General features: G+C 37.5%; 1 protein-coding gene across 1 annotated transcript in view; it reads right to left on the bottom strand.

Annotated features, from left to right (window-relative positions):
• The window catches only part of SRFBP1 (serum response factor binding protein 1), a 69,602-nt gene that overhangs the window by 7,711 nt on the left and 42,324 nt on the right, over window positions 1–19,567 (bottom strand). The window contains 1 exon segment of the mRNA XM_027652594.1: window positions 16,513–16,584. Coding sequence (XP_027508395.1) covers window positions 16,513–16,584 — 72 coding nt within the window.

Raw genomic sequence — 19,567 nt, 5'->3', positions numbered from 1 at the left:
GATTCACAACAGCAAGTTTTGAGATGTGGTGGAACAGGGGTCAGAAGCATGGAATGGCTACAAAAGCTGGCACCACAGGGTAAAAAAACCCCAACCCAACAGGATAATAAGCTGTGTGAATAGGTATAAGCTGTGTGAATAGAACCTGTTTCATACAACGCAGAGAATGAGAAACTGAGTGTCTCATGGTCTCAGAGCAGATGAGATTAAAGGAGCTGAAAGCCATGCCTTGGTAGTACACCTGAAACAGTAGAGCTTCAGGATGAATTAAAGGGCAGAAACCTGTGATTAACTCGGGAGCATGAAATTGAGACTTCTGACTCGCTTTACTCTGATTAATCTTCCCGTTTCAAGACTAATTTTGTTTGTACCCTCTCTGCTGTAGTTATAATCAATAATGGGAAAGAAAGAGCTCATACTTTTAATTTTTCATCTGCATTTTGTGCAAAAGGGAATTGCCTTGTGACAGGCCTCACACAAGTAGCAGTGAGACTGCTACTAGAAGAGTATACTACTAAAAAGACGACTACTAGAATTTCAGCTGGGTGACAGTGCTGCCAAACTGATAAAGTTTAGTGGTGCTGCATCTCTCATTTCAGATCATCTGTTATTTAAAATAATGACACTTAAATGGAGACAGCCAGAAACCCCACTAACAAGTAAGCAGTACACGGTAAAAACCATGACACAAAAAGCAATCTCGAAGTATGTCATACTAGCTTCTAAACTATCCAGAAGTACACTTTAATGTCAAATGTTAACAACTTGATTTTAAGCAAAAAATGGCAGAGACAATGCTAACCAGAGTAAGTATAAAATAGTAAGACCTAATTCTGGGCCAAAACAAGATGTCATTGCAACAGCCTTTGCAGCAGCTTAGGAGAAGCTCTCTACTGAAAAAAACCCTCAAAACACCGAAACAACTACAAAACCTGTTAACCCATATGTTCTTTGCAGAGCTCTAACTAACTACAGCTGTACTTCATAACAGCAGATGTGATTAATGTGAAGTCACAGAGTGGTTGAAGATGCCAAATCATGGCTGCCACCCAAGTCCATACTATGTCCTTGTACTACTTTGGAATAAGATGCTTGAGAGAAGTTACTTTCTGACTGTGAAATGAAGCTAGTTCTCCCTTTTTCTTTATGTCTGTAAGAAATACAGTATGTGATCTGTGACCATCAAACATGGTGAAGATTTTGGTATGAGAGGTAACTGGTTAATAGCATCATTCATGACAGCATTGCTCTCTCAGCTCCTGAAAACAAGAGGTTGTTTAGTGACTGTGTCTCAGCTTAATAACTGGACGATGAGTCAACTAAGGGATGTAGAAAACAAGTTACATGTGGCAAGACTTTATAAGAGTGGTTCTCCCAAATACAGAAGCAACAGGAAGCAATCCCATTATAATCAAAGAACAGAAATGCCAGAATTAAATACTTTAGACTCTGGAAATGGATAGCCCAAACCTGTCAGATCTATAATAATCTATTACTTCATTTTCACTCAAGCTATACCAATGTTGCATGTAACATCAAAATGATGGCACAGGTGTTATGAAGTAGCAGTTACACCAGCTTAATAAGTCAGAAGTTCTTACAGAAATCAGTTCTGTATGGATCTCAGGAAATCATCCAAGCTCCAGTAGAATTTTTTTTAATTGGATGATAAATGATTTTTAAAATAGGCCGATGAAAAATTTTAAATTGAAGCTAAAAAAATTGTCTTAATAGATCTAAAACCTTTGCAAAAACTCGTCAAGAAAATGTCTTGTGGTAGAACAAGAGAAGAAAAACTGAACAATTTCCTACAAAACATCAAGATATACAAGTAAACTTGTTTATTATTGTTTTCAATGCTTGCCACAGTTCATATGAATTTACATGTTTTTCTGTTATCGTGGTAATTCAACCATGAAAATATTTGGATATTTACTTTATTTATCTTGCAAGCTGTGGTGGGTTGACCTTGGCTGGATGCCAGGTGCCCAGTGAAGCTGCTTTATCACTCCCCTCCTCAGCAGAACAAGGGAGAGAAAATATAACAGAAGATTCATGGGTCGAGATAAGGACAGGGAGAGACCATTCAACAATTAATGCAACAGGCAAACAGATCTGACTTGGGGAAACATTAATTAAATTTATTGCCAATCAAATTAGATCAGAGTAATGAGAACCAAAACCAAAATCTTAAACCACCTTCCTTCCACCCCTCCCTTCTTCGCAGGTTCAACTTCACTCCCAATTTTCTCTTCCCTCCACCCCAAGGGTACAGTAGGACAGAAAATAGGGGCTGTGGTCAATTCATCACATGTTATCTTTGTCATTCCTTCCTCCTCAGGAGGAGGACTCCTCACACTCTTCCCCAGCTCCATTTTGGGGTCCCTCCCATGTGAGACAGTCCTCCATGAACTTCTCCAACATGACTCCTTCCCACAGGCTGCAGTTCATCATGAACTTCTCCCATGTGAGTCCCTTGTGGGGTCACAAGTCCTGTCAACAAACCTGCTCCCCCATGGGGTCACAGGTCCTGCCAGAAGCCTGCTCCAGCACAGGCTTCTCATGGATCACAGCCTCTTTTGGGCACATCCACCTGCTCTGGCATGGGTCCTCCATGGGTCGCAGGTGGATCTCTGCTCCACCATGGACCTCCATGGGCTGCAGGGGCACAGCTGCCTCACCATGGTCTTCACCACAGGCTGCAGGGGAATCTCTGTTGCGGTGCCTGGAGCATTTTCCCTTCTACTTCTTCACTGATTTTGCTGTCTGCAGGGTTGTTTCTCCCACACATGCTCACTCCTCTCTTCTCTGGTTGCAATTATTCCTGTGCATCCCCCCCATTCCTTCTTAACAATGTTATCCCAGAGATCCTGCCACCATTGCTAGTAGGCTCAGCCTTGGCCAGTGGTGAGTCTGTCTTGGAGCTAGCTGGCTCTGGCTTCATAGGGGAAGCTTCCAGCAGCTTCTCACAGAAGTCACACCTGTAGCCAACCCCAGTACCAAACCCTTGTCATGCAAACCCAACACACAAACGTTATGAAGAACATTATGAAGTTGAAGACTCATGGCAACATGGGGTATCCTGGGCAATCTTGCTGCTCATCTGTAAAGCTGCACACAACAGAAGGCAAAAGTCTGGAAAATCTAGCTGACCTTGTGCTACTGGCAGTAACATTGACTCAACTCAGTACTGCCTTCCAGAGACTCTTGGATCAAGAATCAGGGAGGAGCATGAGATTCTTCTAAATACTATGAAGGTACTTACACTGCCCTAATTTCATTTGAATGTCTGGACCACAGCTATTCTTTTCCTCATAAATTTGTTCACTTAAATTCACATTCAGTTCCACATTAAATGTTGTTTGTCTTTTATCAAAAAGAAGTATGATGTATAAACATCATTACTGCTCTTTTAAAATAAAAGTTTCAAAATAGGTTACAAATTCAAACAAAAAATGGATTTCTTGCTATTCTTTGCTGCATACATGATAAAAACACCTACTATCCAAGCATTTGAAAAAGTTTAAAGGCCCTTTCAAAAGCCTAGAACTTTGTAAATGTTAGATGACAATATTTAACTGGAGTATAAAAAGGTCTATAATAGAGTTTCTTTAGATTAACCTGTCACAACTAATTAAGCCAATTATACAAGTGTGAGGTAAATGCTTATTTTTCACATTAGGAAATGATGAAATAAAATATGGAGTGTTTCATCTCAAACTTCCAAAGTGATCTACAGCAGAGATTGGCATAAACCCCAGACCTTCCTGAGTACAAATTATATACTTAATCTTCAACAATTCTTTCTTTCTTCTCTTTATGCAAAGAATAATTCCCATGATTGTTTCAATAAAGAAAAGTCAGAGCAAAAAATTCCAGAATGAAGTAGGCATGGATCCTTAATTATTTCCTTATGGAGAACAGGGTGAACTCTAGGTGTAAGCAGAAACACCAAGATTGTGGGAAAACTCAAATGCCGCTTCTCCATTTTTTCCAAGACTATAGTACTCTCAGTTCGGCATCCAACAAGGAAAAAAAATAACTTCTTAAGGTTATGAAAGAAGATATAAAGTGAGCACTGTGAAAACTCCTCCCCCAGTTATGGTGGTCTAATTCCTTGTGACCGTATCACTATAAAATATATGCATCTCACCAAACTGAGTAAAAAATTCTGGGACACAGCACAGTAAAATAGATGCCACCAGAAAAACACCTAAACTCCACAAAAGAAAACCAAGTAAATATCCCAACGCAAATAAGGCAAGAAACTAAACTGCATAGCAAAATACAATGAACTAGAAATCTGGAAACAAAATATGTACTTCAGGGGGAACAGAATCAAAACACATCTCAGGTAATAGACAGTAGCTGTGAACAATATAGAGAGAAAGTTCTTTGCCACAAAATTTACACAGTCTTAAGAGAAGATAATGAAGTTTGGAGGAAATGTCATACATAAATTAGTTTGACATCCACAAGATATCAGATCTGAAACCAGAACTGACCTTTACAGAAAAGTGAAATCGACAGATCATTTGTCTGTAACTGGCCATCTAGAATGAGGATCTGAAAACAGGCAATTGTTCATTAATGCCGAATAGAGAATTAAGCTGGTTAATATCAGAATGAAATTTGAACGATAACTTTTGGGAAAAAAAATTAAAAACTGATTATTTATACTTATTTGTTATAGAAAAGAGAGCAGAAACATAAGGGAGACCAACAACATCCAGCCAGTGCTGTAAACAGAGTAGTAAACAGAATTCTCTGACTTCACTGCAACCTGAATGCACCTGAGCTCCCAAGGTTCAGCTGTGAACCCTGGGCATGTCCAAAGATTGAATGAAAGCACAGTGAAGCACTGAATTGGTGTGACAGAGGGATGAGCTCTGTATTATTAAACTATTAATGGACCAAAAGTTCACAGTATTCTGTTTTGGATGAACCAAAGAAGTTTCGGAATTGAGATACTGCTCTCCTTATGATGTAAATCTGCTGACAAAACTCTGGACCGAACTATCAGGGATGTAATCTTGATACAGCCTTACAATATTTCACTATAAAACAGATGCTCAAACCTCAAGTTACCACTTGTCAGATGAAGCCTGACACAGTACCATATGTATAAGCACATACAAAATTAAGTTTACAGCAGAGACATTTGACATAGCAGAGATCTTCAAATTTAAACAATCTCCAATTTAATCAGGTATATTTCAGATAATTTACAATGCAAAGGAAAAAAGGTTACCCTTGCCAACAAACCCCATCTTGCTCAGACCTCCACATTTACAAGCATCACCACCAGGGAAAATATCTATATATAACTAAAGTACTGTCAGGTCAATGTCTTCAGATAAAACTCTTGGGAGAGACATATTTCTGCTCAGAGCACTGTTGATGGAAATAAATACGAGAGCCAGGGATTTGGAGGCACAGATGACTTAAAGACTTCATGAACACTGCACGCACTAACGAGGGGTAGGCCATGTTATCATATGCTACTCAAAACAAGACAGCATTTCTTGGCATACCACACTGCAATTTATGTGCACAATTGAAAACAGATTTGTTTTTTTTAAAATATATATGTTTTTCAGACTTTTTCTGAAAAAGACAATGGAAATACAAATTCACTTCACTAAAAAACTATTAAAACATCTGAGATAGACATACCAGTTCTTTGGCACCAAAATGTAGCTTTTCCATCATTAAGTCTATTGACAATGCATTTGAAACCTGCTCTAATGATAAACACATGTCCGATATATATGTAAGCCCTGATATTACTTGAGCCTATCAGCAGATGATGGATGTAAATTAAATGGCAATCCTGGATGTTCAGATTTTATAGCAGGTATTTCACTACATGGCACACCGAATCTTTATACTTAGAGGCTCCTGGGCAGCTTCTAGGCCATTACATTATTATTACTTAACTCTGGCATCCAGAATTTTCCTAATGCGAAATGACCACAAAACCATTCCAATCAATTTGGCAATTACTCATATTCCAAACCCAAGAAAAAACTAGACCATCATCTCTTGAATGTAATGCCATCACACTTCCACTAAGTGACTGGTTACCTCCCATTTTCTCTTATCTACCAATATTACCATGGAGGCGCAAAGTGCTGTAACCTTATGCTCTCATTTTATTAAGCTCTAACTTTTTAATATTGATGGTCTTAGCAGTTACATTCATTGACATCCCAACAGATGAGATTTTTAAGAACAGAATTCCAGTAATTCAAGAACATCAAATTTTTCTCCTTCTAAATTTAAGTTTTTAAAAGTTCAAGCAGTAGTAACTTTTCATTTAGTTTTCCACTGTTAACAAACTGATGGGCTTCATATCAAGTTGAAAGAGGCCTCCTAATCCCTAAACTTCCTTTTTTTTTTTTTTTAATTTTTATAACTATCGATTTCTTAATTCTGAGTTGCAGCACTGCAAAAACTGATCTGCATAGAAAAGAGGGGAAGAAATCAGAATGATATTGCACTTTATTTCTATATGATACACCATGAAAAACTGATAGAGTTTCATTTATAGAAATAAAAGGAGCAAAAGACAACAGCAGCTGTTTCTAATTTTTAGAAACATCAGGAATGTCAGATTTACTTTTTTTCTGATTTTGCAATGCAATTCTGAGCCACATCACAAAGCAAATATACAGAAAGAGCCTTTCCTTTAGTAATGCATGAGTGTCAGTCTTTAACATAAGTAATTACAATTGCTTATATAACATTAAAGACATCTTAACGTTTTAAGTTTTCTAAGCAACCAAAATAATGTTTCGACTCATGTAAATTCTGCCTTATATTCTCTCTCCTTGTACTTAATTTCTAGATACAAGTGCATTCACCTAGCACACTATCATAGAGTGCCAACTGTATGGTGCTTCTCAAAACAAGATCAAGAGGTAACAAAATATGGCCGTTCTTCCCTCAAGGGTACACTGATCTTTGTTTCTTACATGAACACACACAGAAAAGCCCTGTTGGAAGTTAATGTTAAAACAGCTTCATGAACCTTAGTCAAAATTGTTCCATGAGTACCAATACTTACAGGATTTACAGACAGATCACAGAATATGCCGTGTTGGAAGAGACCCACAAAGATCATCCTGTCTAACCCTTAGCTCTGCACAGGACAGCATGTGCCTGAGAGTATCATCCAAACACTTCCTGAACTCTTGTCAGGCTTTGTGCTGTGACCACTTCTCTGGGGAGCCTGCTCAAATGCCCAACCACCCTCTGTGAGAAACCATTTTGCTTTCTCGTTTGGTTGCACATATCCTTCTCCCTCTCCCTCCATGTGGATCAACTTTACGAACTGATTACTTTCCTGGTGGATACATAAAGGATGTAATTCAAAGATTCTGTCTTAAGTAGCCATATGAATTAAGGGTAATTGAAAAAGCCCAATTCACTATTATTATCTGTCCTAAATTTGTAGCTTCTCTAATCTCATTTAACATTTTCTGTTTACCAGCATCATTCTGACTGGACACTGTAGGACATGCAAGTACTAAACTTTTATGCCAGCTGGAAATTCCAATCAAAATTCTTCTTAGGGATTTTCTTTTCCATTAATATGACTGAGCTGTTAAGACCTAAAATACAGTGCTTCACAGAACAGCATCGCTATCATGCATGTACCTCATATCCCACTATTCCTGTAAAGATGGTAAATTTCATTAATTATCTTGAAGACCTAGTGGAAGAAGAATATCTATTTTATATGTGATGATATTATACGTCAAATATTCTAGTTTCCCTCCACTATTTTTTTGGTGCAAGGATTAGTATGGAAGCATTCATAATATACACCCTTTCCCTGTAGCTTAGTATTGGAGGTGTCAATCAACTAGCACTGTAGGCAATCTGATTTACCTTCATTATTTATTGGATCAAGCTGTTCCATTCTTGGCCTTTGCCTGTATGTCGTGTCATCGTGAATATGATGTTTCTCCAAGCATATCACCTTCCCCGTGCTTTAAAATATTCCTTTATGTCCTTTAAAGTTTTCAGTGCAATTTTGATTATGCGGCTGGTCATCCTTCCTGTCCAGCTTTCTCTGGCCCCACAGGTACTCCAAATACCTAAACGTTTCATTTTGATAACATACTCTCACCCATGCACTGAGATTCTGCCTCTTAGGCATTGTATGCAAGCCTGAACAATATTTTGGAGAAGAATATGGTGGACGTCAGTATCTTGGCCTTCCTGAATTTAAAAAAAACCCAAAGTTGCCAAACCAACCACCACGAGAATCTTGCCATGCCACATTTTTTGTCCTGCATTTTTTTCAAGGAAAGCACAGAAACAAGACTACTTCTAATATTTTCCTCCATTGTTCCAATGACAGCTCATATCCAGAAAGATATTTATATGCATCACTCAAATACTCATTTAAAATAAAAATAAAAGTTGTGAGTTGCTTGTCTTTCATGAGTGCCATGATATAAATCTTTTGGGGACTAAGTAGTACAGTCATGTGCATGTGCAGTACTATGCATCACATCATCACTACCACAGGCATATCCGACCTCAAAAGCACTGCTCTTCCCACCCACCTTTTCATCCATTTCTAGTCTCTCAAGCATGTTTATTGTATTTGAACTACCTAGATGATCAAAGACAAATATCACTCACAAAAATGTGAATCAAATTCCTCTGAGCTTTACTGACAATAATATGCCTGCCCACATTCTGGTCTGACACACCAAGTAAGTGAAATGAGCACATTCAAATCAAAGGCAATCATATCACTTTTGAGTTTGAGCCTGGTTTAGGGACGGGACTGTACTTTAATAAATTTGAACGGTATGTTCATCTAGGCAACAAAATTAAGAAATACAGCTTCACGGGAATGCAAATGAATGGTAGAAAGATTCTTGGACTAGTACTTTAAAATTTGAAAGGAGACAGGCCTTTTGTATCAAAGATAAACAATACCTCTGTGGAAAACTGCCAAAGTCACTAGCAGTTTATTTCAACACTGAACTTAAAAAATATTCTTTCCAGAATGAACAAAATCAAAGCTGTAGTTAAAATGAGATTGCTGCAATTTCTACTCTGCTATTGGAGATGATGCTAACTTCGGTCTAGTTTACCTCCTTGCTCTCAAACAGTGGTACTACAGCGGCATGTGTGTGGTAGCCTAGTTTGAATGCAAAGGGGCTAATGGAGAAGTGATCTACAAATTGTTCCAGAGACAGTAAGGGGAAGAGTGCGGTGGGGGAAGGAATGGCTGTCCACAGGTGGGAGTGTGAAAGACAGAACCTAATATACAGGATATGTACTTTCTCACTAGAAGCCCGGGGATGGATTGATACTGGCTGGGCTGGCAGACAGATGGACGGTCAGGTAGAGAAGGAGGTGGAAGAAGACTAGAGAAAGATTTGTCAAAAATTGACACTTTTATACTAACATAAAACTTCATTTGCAACCATAGCAATGGATTCTAGGCTCTAAAATACAGACTAGTAACACAAAAGCCATGCTAAACAGCTTGCAGTTCAGGTGATCAAATCTGTAAGATGAGGAACCTTCAGGAAAAGAAAACAACAAACAGTCACACAGACAAAGTATTTACGCCTCAATGTGATATTCATCAATGAATGTAAAATTCTTCACTTCATCAGTAATCTAAGGAAGACCACAAACATTCCTATTGACATGGAAAATTCTCAGAAAACAGTGGCTTCATACATTCAGTGTAACTGAATTGAAACAGTCAAAATAGTCAGGACAAAAAGAATTCAACTCTGCAGTACTGATTCCCAGCATCAAGCCAATTATTTTAGTCTGTGATGCCAGAAATTTTACTATTAAATCAATGCATCGCATTTCCAATAAATATTAATATGTTGACAGATACAACCATTACAGAGAGAAAAGCATATCTGGCATCTGATATACATATGAATATCTATTGTTCCATATTGAAGTAAGAAGGGAAGATAACACAATAACATGTAGGAAAATAAATTGAATACAATTATTTTACTATTTTCAGTATAAACATATTGTTGGAGAACAGAAACATATTCCTTCTGGAGCAAAAGGAAGTAAGATAACAATGTTTCCAAAAATTAATACTTATAAAGAAGGGGGAGAGGAGTGAGATGGAGACTGTCACCCATGTCCAGATAGGCAATCATTAAACTATTAAATCATCAGTGTAACAACAGAATTTAGATAAAAAGGAGAATGAAGTTTTTCATTGGTTCCTCAAAAACACCAGCCATTTGCCCCCATATAGCCAAAAGTGAACCACAAAACTGCAAAGTATTAATGATAAGCATATTATACCAAGCTTATGGACTATCACATCATGATTCAGTAGTTTTCTCCCTATGGTTTATGGACTGCAAACAAAATATTTCCATAAGCAATGTTAAAAATCCATGTACATAATTGTCTCCTATTAAACGCAGTAAGAACAGAAACAGAAGTTTTATATCAATAATAACATCTATTCTAATCAGTATGTTGTGTAGTGGAGGGCTGGAGGGTGGAGAAGGGGAGGGGACTGTGAAGAAATCCCCCAAACCTCAAACAAGAGACACCAACTATTTTGTGCCTGATCCAAAGCCTTTGAAGCTAACAGCAAGTCTTCAATTAAAATGCAAAAGGTTTTTTTTAGGGGCCCTTTTTATGATTTAGTGCATTTCCTCAGATTAAATCTGCAGTGAATACAGAGGGGTTATTTTAGATATTTTCCACCAGGGCGTACATTTTTAAAATAAATGAAGGTAAAGATCACAAGTGTACAGTTAGGATTTTCAGTTAAAATAGAAACGTTTATATTTTTCAAAGTTAGAAAATACAAATATGACTGTTCCTCTATGGATGCAGATGTGTTTAATCAAAAATTCTACTTGATTCCGAAAATTACATCTGTCTCTGCCACACAGTTCAAGAGTACTAGCAGTATCAAGTTTAAAATTTCCTTAATAAATAAATGTATTCATTAGAACAATGTCTTGTAATCAAACATTATCATCTATTGAGATGCTTTGGGAAACCTGATGCTCCAATTATTTACTTACTCATTGTTAATTAATGCCTCAAAGCTAGCAGCCTTTCATAAACTGCCTTTCACAAACTGTTGGTGTGAAAAATGTTTTCAATATAAATCTAGAAAGAAGAACAAAAACCAAAGCAAGCACTGTGACTACTCCACCCTTGCTCTTTTTTTGGTGATGAGAGAGGGGTTGTGGATTGATATACTAATCTCAGGCCATCAATTGCATAGTTTAAAAATTATATGAATCTGAGAAATGCTATTTTGATAATGTGACTGAAAGACTCCTTTGAAAGAAATGAAGTTAATACATAATCAGCCTGTAAAGTTCATCCTTTTTCTTCCTGTCTGTCCTGAACAGAAGCACATTTCTGCCTCTTTCTCATATCCTTTTTGCCCAAGGATGTCTTTAGTCCTGCACCAGAGATCCAGTGAATTCAAGAAGTTTGGGAGATAAAACAGGGTCTTTTCATATGTGAATCAGTAAAAATCTCATCTGATAAATCATCAAAAACCTTTTCTTATTACTCTTAGTAATTTAATTGGTTCCCCAATTCCAAGTTCACTTAAGCCATACAGGTAAAGATATTAAAATCACTCATCCATCAAAAAAATCCCCAGAACTTTTAACTGCAACATATGAGTCTTTGGGCATCTATTAAAAATATCTGGACCTGAAGCCCACGGCATTAATGTACACCCTCCAAAATCATGTTAAGCCTACCTGTCCTCATCAAGCAGCTTATATTTTTAATGATCAAAATCATACTGTGGACATGGTTGCTGTGCATGAGCTGCCTGAGATCCTGTTTCTAAAGTCTTCGAATTCCTTTTAAATTCCAAACAAGACAAAGTTGGTTCCTGAACATGAAGCAATCCCAAATAAGCTTGCCAGACCTTTTATTAGCAAGAGAGAAAAAAAGAAAAAAAAAAAAGAAAAAAAGAAGGGCTTTTAAGAGCTAGTGATGACTTACATTTCTGGTCTAAAAAAAATTTCACAACACACTTAGAAACTGTAGCAAGCTTTTCAGTAATCTTGAGACTCAGAGGGATGTGGCATTGCATGACCCCAACAAACTTTAAGTACCACAATATACTCAAAATCTGCTGTGTAGAGTCCTCTTTGCAGAAAAGCATCTGCATGATTCAAACACAGCAGGATTTGAGCAACGGATAAAAATACAAGTCTTAGTAGGAAAACGTGGTGTTCTTTTCAAGCACCACAGATCAGAAACCAGTGTAAAAAAAAGCAAAACTACGCTACTAAGGTTATATGAAGATTGAATCTGGAAGCAAAAAATAGAGGTGGTATTTATCATCTGTGAATATTTGTTGGTATTTCTGGAAGTCAGAAGCATGTGCTCAATTCAGTCTTTGATAAAATTAATGTACACTGGTACTTTAGTCTTCAGTCATAGAAAAACACGATAGTTCATTTCAGCTTCAAGCCTCCCCTTGCCAAAAATCTGAAAGTCACTCAATTTCAAAGCACGTGGACTTTTAGGAAAAATAAGAAGTATTTTGACTTAAAGCAAGATGACACTCCATATTGCTGTTTGTACTAAGAGTTCCATCATGCTGGAGCAGAATTCTGTCATTCTCAGTGTTTAAAAGACAGGGATTTTTTTCATGTGCTTTACACCAAAAAGTTACTGGAAGAAAAGCTAAATGAGATGCTAAAAATAAGTTAGTCAATATCTGTTATTGCTAGTGCCAAGGCAAGAAAACTGTCTGCAGTTGTCATGAAGGTGTTCCCTTTTCTGGAGAAACAACATACATAATACACATAATTTTCTAATACTGGAAAAACATTAATAAATACTAATTTATTTATCCTGCCTATCTTAATGTATCTAAATTACCTTAAATCTATGTTAGCAACAAGTTGAAGATAACAGTTAAGACCTTTGTCAGTTCCCAGTTCAGTTTTCTGCTTGTAATGAATAGCATTTCTAGGACTGGCTTCCAATTTATAACTTCAGTGTGCGGGAGCACAAAATGCCATCACAGCTGCAAATATGAGTTTTAAAAAAAAAATAGACAAAAGCTCTACCACATATTTTTCTAATTTTACTAAGGTCTGGCAAATATATTTGTTGCAGACAATGCACAGCTATGTACAGAAAGCGAATAAAGACTTAGTGAGAACCTAGAAAATACAGGTTCCATTTCAACAGTTGGAAATAGCACCAACAATACAAGCAACAGTCAAGTAGCATGATAAGATTTATTACAATTTTTAAAACAGAATTTTTCACCTGTTGATAACAATGGTGCTAGCTGCAGCAATATTAAAATGGATTAATGTGCTGGTTTAAAGGTAAACCAGCAGGGGAAAATGAACTCAACCCAAAAGAGAGATTATAAGTCAGAATAACAATTTAATAAAATAATACAATAAGTACAATTATACAGACAAACAATTGGTTTTAACCCACAAAACCCAAATGTATAACCCAGCACCCTGGGGCATGAATAGAGTGGTGTTCTTTGGGCCTCCTGAGTCCAAAGTGAAGGGAGAGGGGGAAAACCTGCTGGTGAGAGTGCTGTTGCAGCCTAGTCAAAAGTGGTGATTGCAGTCCGGTCGAGGGTGATCTGCAGTTTGGTTGAGAGCAGTGATCTGCAGTCTTCCTCTGGATCTCACGAGTGGTTCAAAAAGTCCCAAGACTCCAAGATTATATATCCTCCAGTTCAGGCAGGAATGCTCAGTACCTCCCTCAGGGCGGGGGGTTCCTTAATGGGTGTGAGGACAGGAGCATCCTCCTGTCTCGCAGGCCTCTTAACACCCAGTTTATAGCCTGAGGAGTCAGGCTCTATGTGCAGATGGTGTAAATGGTTCATTGATAACAGTTCTGGGAAATGGCATTGAAGGCTATAGAATACACAGTTTTAGGTTCCACCCATCCAGTGATGAACTGGTCCCAGTTGTTCTAACTAGGACAATTAAAAATATTTCAGCAGAGGTGCACAAAAAGCTGTTCACCTGCTGCTTCTTGTCTTACGGCAATGTGGCAAACCCTGTAATGCTTTTATAAATTTGGAAAGGCAGAAGTCCGGTGTCTGGTGACTCTTGTCAACTCTCTCTGCAACTATTATAAATCTGATCTGCTTATTAGCAACCATGAGTATAGCCATATTGACAGATAAATCACAGGAGTTCACAGTAAACTGCCACTTGCTAAACATTTAGCACAATTTTATTGTACTTGACTGAAATCTATGCAAACTTTTTTAAAATAGAAAAGTATGCTTATCTTATTCTGAAAAATACTGGGGAAACACAGTAATGGAACATAAAATCTCAGTGGGCAGAAGGAATTAAACAAAGATCTTGACTACATGACCACTATGCAAAACTAATATTCAGCATTCCACAGTGAATTAAAAGCAGATTGCATTTTGTCAATGAAAACAAACCTATTTTGACAATGAAAACAGCCACGGGATACTTTCCTTCAAATATTTTGAAATTCGAGTTAATGAAAAGGTAAACAGTGTGCCCTGCATTTCCTGAGACTACAGAATATTGCTAGGGATAGAAAATAATTTTTTTTTGTTGTTCATTTAATAGTTAAATGTGGGAAAATAAGAGATAAAATACTGGAAAATTAACTTTTGTTAAAGTACAAAAGGGATGCCTTCTTTAGCTGGGGATATTCTATGGCAAATCAACAGCAATCGATAAAGTCATGATGGCACAACTGCCACTTGTCAACAGTATTGTACTAAGTAATTGTACATATTCTTCTACTGCAGTGAGGTTAAAAAGTCTCTATGGGTTTAAAAATGTATCAGCATCAATCCATAAATTTGATTTGAAACATGACTTCTATCCATTAGAAAGTGTGACATTAACAGACTTTCACACCCCTGAAAAACAGGACCACCCCTGAAAAATAGGACCAGCAGCAGAAAATAACAGAAACAACAGATCGAATCCCCAAAACAATTCCATGAGGTTATCTGCATTATACATTTTCAAGAATTAAAGCAAAATTAAAGCCTATTTTAAGTAAATATGTAAAGTACACTATCAGTCATGACCATGAATATATAAAAAAAACCAGGACAAAATAAAAAAAGTAAGTTTAATTACATTCCTTCAGCATTCTTAGCAATAAAATTGTCCTCTTAGAAAATACAATTCCAACTGTAAACCTATAAACTCCTATAAAACAATAGCATCAGTTATTTCATTTTGGGGCTCCTACAGTATATGAAACCAACATAAGGCTTATGCATTTGAAAAAAGGTCACTGTTTGAATTTAGCATCTCTCTTTGAGAACAAAATCCCTCTCCACATGTCCTCACTCATCCAGAATCTTCACTTCTCAACATTAAGGTAACCCGTTTCTGACTAGCTCACCTTCAGACTGGAAAATCTTGATCAAAAAAATTTAGAAGAAGAATGCAGCTTTTTAGCTCCATGCCAGTATAGCTGTGACCTTTTCCTTACTCTGTTCTATCACTAAGAGAAGGAAAAGCAGTAAGATGCTTCTATCCAAACACTGTGCCAGAAACACCAAATTCCTGTGATGTTTTCCTATTAACTTGATTTTGCTGACATGAAACATTGAAAATCCTCCTGCACACTATGCAGATAACTGAACTACATCACACATGACTGTAATACACAATAGCATAGTTATATTGCAAACTAATGGTGCCATTATACGAGTAAATGACCCAATTCTACATTAAAATTTAGCCTTTGGACTATAAGCATTTCAGATTTCAGACTCCCTCAGTGGACCACCCACAGGACTTGAGGATAATGTGAAAGAAAATACACAATTTCATGTTCTGAGATTTTTAAACAGAATTGCTTTCTGACATCACTTCTGTAACACATGCCTTGAGATGGTACTCCTCTCAACGTCAGCTGCTTATTTCAACAAGGCTCTTCCCACTTTCCCTTACAGAAATCACTACTCAGACAGTTAATATTTAATAATGTACCATCAGTAGGCTTGAAGAGAAACGTTACACTGAAACTAATAAGCCACGGGGTGTTAAAATTCCACCTTTATTTCAAGCTAATGTTTGTCATGTTTTGTTCACATGTGGAAACTTTTCCCTGCGTTTAACAGTATTGAGAGCTTTTTTCCAACTGTTGTTGAGAGCTTAGATTATTTACACTAACTGAACCATGTATATGTACTATACAAACTAAACAAATCTCTTTATAAACACTAAGAAATTACTACCATGCTTCCTGGTATTCTGTTCCAATTACTAGGGATTAGCCCACCAGGCGAGATGACAAGTCACTTGCACAGATATGCAATTTTTTGTAGGTACGTCCTAGTGGATAAACTTTCTTAGAAAAGAAAGATCTACAAGGAAGATGCAATACAACATACAGAATACACCGTGCAAAATGCATGTACTTGCAAACACATATGCATCTTTTCCTAAGGAGTGCTCTTGCACTCACAGAAGCAAGGGAAAGAAAACAAAAACCAGCAAGACTTACCTTTCTGCAGACACTTTCAAAATTAACTTCAGTCCTAAGAGCAAGTCGGGTAACTTCATCTGGTTTTATTTCCTGTAGATGAAAGATACATTTATTCTTCATATGGTCAGACTTAAGGAAGCCTTTCTAAGGTTCATCTTCCTCAGGAACATTCTAAACGTGGCACCTCCCTGAACTCTTAAAGAAAGAAAACCAGTTTGTTATATGGAGATTTTTTTGGTGTGTATGTAAACACTACATTTACTTACTTTTCCAAACCACTACATTATACCTAATCTGACTGTATCTACTACTGCGGAAGGCAAGTGATATTTTTCAATAGCAAAGTATGCAGAAAGGTGGTTTTATTTACAGAAGTATATCAATTGCTCATATTGCTGAGATACAAAGGAACTTTGGAAGGCTTTAAATACCCCACTTATCTTAGACTCTGAAATTATATCAGAACTTTTCAACATATGTGAATATATAAGTTTAAGACAATGAAATTGAAATAGAGAAGAAAAAAAATATATCCCTTTTCTAAAGAGACTGACTACACATGCACTTTGCATTCCTGGACTCAAGCATTTCCATTGGCAGTCAAAATAGAAGAATGAAAATCCTGGACAAGTGGATTTTGTTAAAAGCTGAATATTTTATGAAACATGCCCCCATGACAGATTTCTCACTGTTTCAAGACATATTTTAGATATACTGTACTACAAAATGACCTATTAACCTTATTAGTTGAATTATCTGAATATTGTTTTTTTCCGCCTAGGGCACTGGGACAAAAAATTACATACCAGTTGTTTCTCAGATGGCCATTTTAGAAGCAGTTTAACTACTGTTATGCAGAACCAAATAACTTCCACACATTCACAATACCGGAAAACTGAAAATTCCATACAGAGAAATTTAGTTATTCTGATAGCTTTCATATTCAACAACTATATTTGTTACTTTCTCTTTTTCTCTACTTAACCGCCTGTGAAACCTATTCCAACACCTTCATTTTACATTGTGCTCCACTGTTAAGTTCCGTATTTTACCCTTTTTTTTTGTCCTAAATCTGGAGCAGTCTGCACACTTCCTAAGATGCAATTTCACAAAAAACTAAGTAGCTTACCTTCTTAAACAAGATCATACCTTGCATCTCAAAGCCTTCTATACAGAAGGTACCTTACAGAGAGTTGCACATTATCTAGATCTTTAAGGTGTTGCATGAATTTCATATGTTTTAAAACTATAAGCAAGTATCTTAAGTATATTAAGCAATGGGGAAAAAAGTAACAGAACTATATTATAATAACAACAACAAAAAGAAGTATCTTTTTGTGAATGTCACCAGAGCTTCCTGACAATGAGGTCTAGAAGTCTGCAAAATCATCTCCCAAGGGTACTACTGGAAGCCCAAACACTTAGAGGACAGAATCCACACTGGAAAAACACCAGTGGATGTAGGAAACAATCTCCTACTGGCAGATGAACAGTTGGATGATCTAACAGAGATGAAAAAGACCTATGATTCAATTTTCCAAGGCTTTTCAAAGTGTTTCACAGATGGTGAAAGTAGGACATGCTGGTTACGTGACATGCTTACTGTCACATAGTTGGTTGTGGGTTACAAATGAAGCTCTGGAACCCAATACTACTCATTAAATCAAGCTGTTGCTTTATTAAAAAAGTCACTCATCCCAAACAAAACTGCCTATTTCCTGTCTCTTTAGGATTTAAATGAAGCAACCTGTTTCAGAGGGGAAGCAGGTGAACTTCCCTTACGTGAGAATGTCAAAGGTTTAATTTTTATATGACAATATTGCAGAATTCCCAAAACACTGTAGAATGAATAATAATGGAGAATGAATTACACTTTGGAATGTGAAGTCATGAATGCCTTCCTGAAATGCCTAGGATACAGAATGAGGCCAAGAACCTCCTTTTAAGGCTTAAATCCCTGAATTTAAAAATCATCTCCTTCACTTGTCTTAGACTTAAGGCAAACCAAGCATTTTTGAATTACATATCCTTCAGCAGTACCCCGGTTTTGTAAAAGCAGCCATGTGAGTCAAATTATTATAATTAGTAGACCTTTATTCTGTGTCTATTAATGGCCAGCAGCAGACAAAAAAAACCAGGAAAGGGACGTAAATATCTTTTCCTCAGCACAGTTTTCTCAACTTTGAGAAGCAAATAGCTCAAGAACTCATGACTCAAAACCTTTGTATTGAGTATCTATAATGAAATCCTCTTTCACCAATTATGTTAAGGGATGTTATAAGTGGCTGCCACTTCCTGTAACTCTGAGACCAGTCCAGGGATTCCTCCTGCCCTGCTGCTGCAGCCCAGCCCGCTGCATCCGGAGACCTGGAAGTGTCTGTCCCAGGTTGATACATGTAGCACTTGCTTTCTTGTCGACAGGTTCAACCAGCAGTGAAGCTCAGTTACGCTGCACAAAGGACTCTCAGGACTCACATGAACTTAAGTACAGCCAGCCAAGACCTCTTCCTCCTTTTTGCCTGATCAGGACTGAAACTCACAATTGACCATACGCTGCTCCCCACCCCTTCAAAATGCACAAACACATGAGCATTCTTGGATCCCTCAGTATCTGCACAGTGCATCCTTCTGTCCAGTTAAAACCCCTCTGCCTGGGTCCAGAGCTCTTTCCATCCATCCAGAACTCTTGTATCCATCTCATGGGCCTCCTACTTGCTGTCTGGCAGCAAGTCACTAACAGGTAGATGCAGGCACTCAAACTTGTCTCACAGGCAGCCCACGCTCACAGGTTCCTCCCAAACAAACACCAGGCCCTCTACCCACTTGATACCTCTTCCAGACCACAGAATCATAGAAACATGGAATGATTTGGGCTGGAAAGGACCTTAAGGATCATATATTTCCAACCTCACCATCAGGGGCAGGGACACCTTCCACTAGACCGGGTTGTTCAGAGCCCCATTTAACCTGGTACTGAACACTTTCAGGGATGCGGCATCTACAGCTTTGCACAGCAAGCTGTTCCAGTGCCTCACCACCCTCACCATAAAGAATTTCTTTCTAATATATCCAG

The sequence above is a fragment of the Corapipo altera genome, unplaced genomic scaffold, assembly GCF_003945725.1.
Source record: "Corapipo altera isolate COAL_440 unplaced genomic scaffold, ASM394572v1 61286, whole genome shotgun sequence".
Lineage (NCBI taxonomy): Eukaryota > Metazoa > Chordata > Aves > Passeriformes > Pipridae > Corapipo > Corapipo altera.
This window is presented reverse-complemented; position numbering and strand designations above follow the sequence as displayed.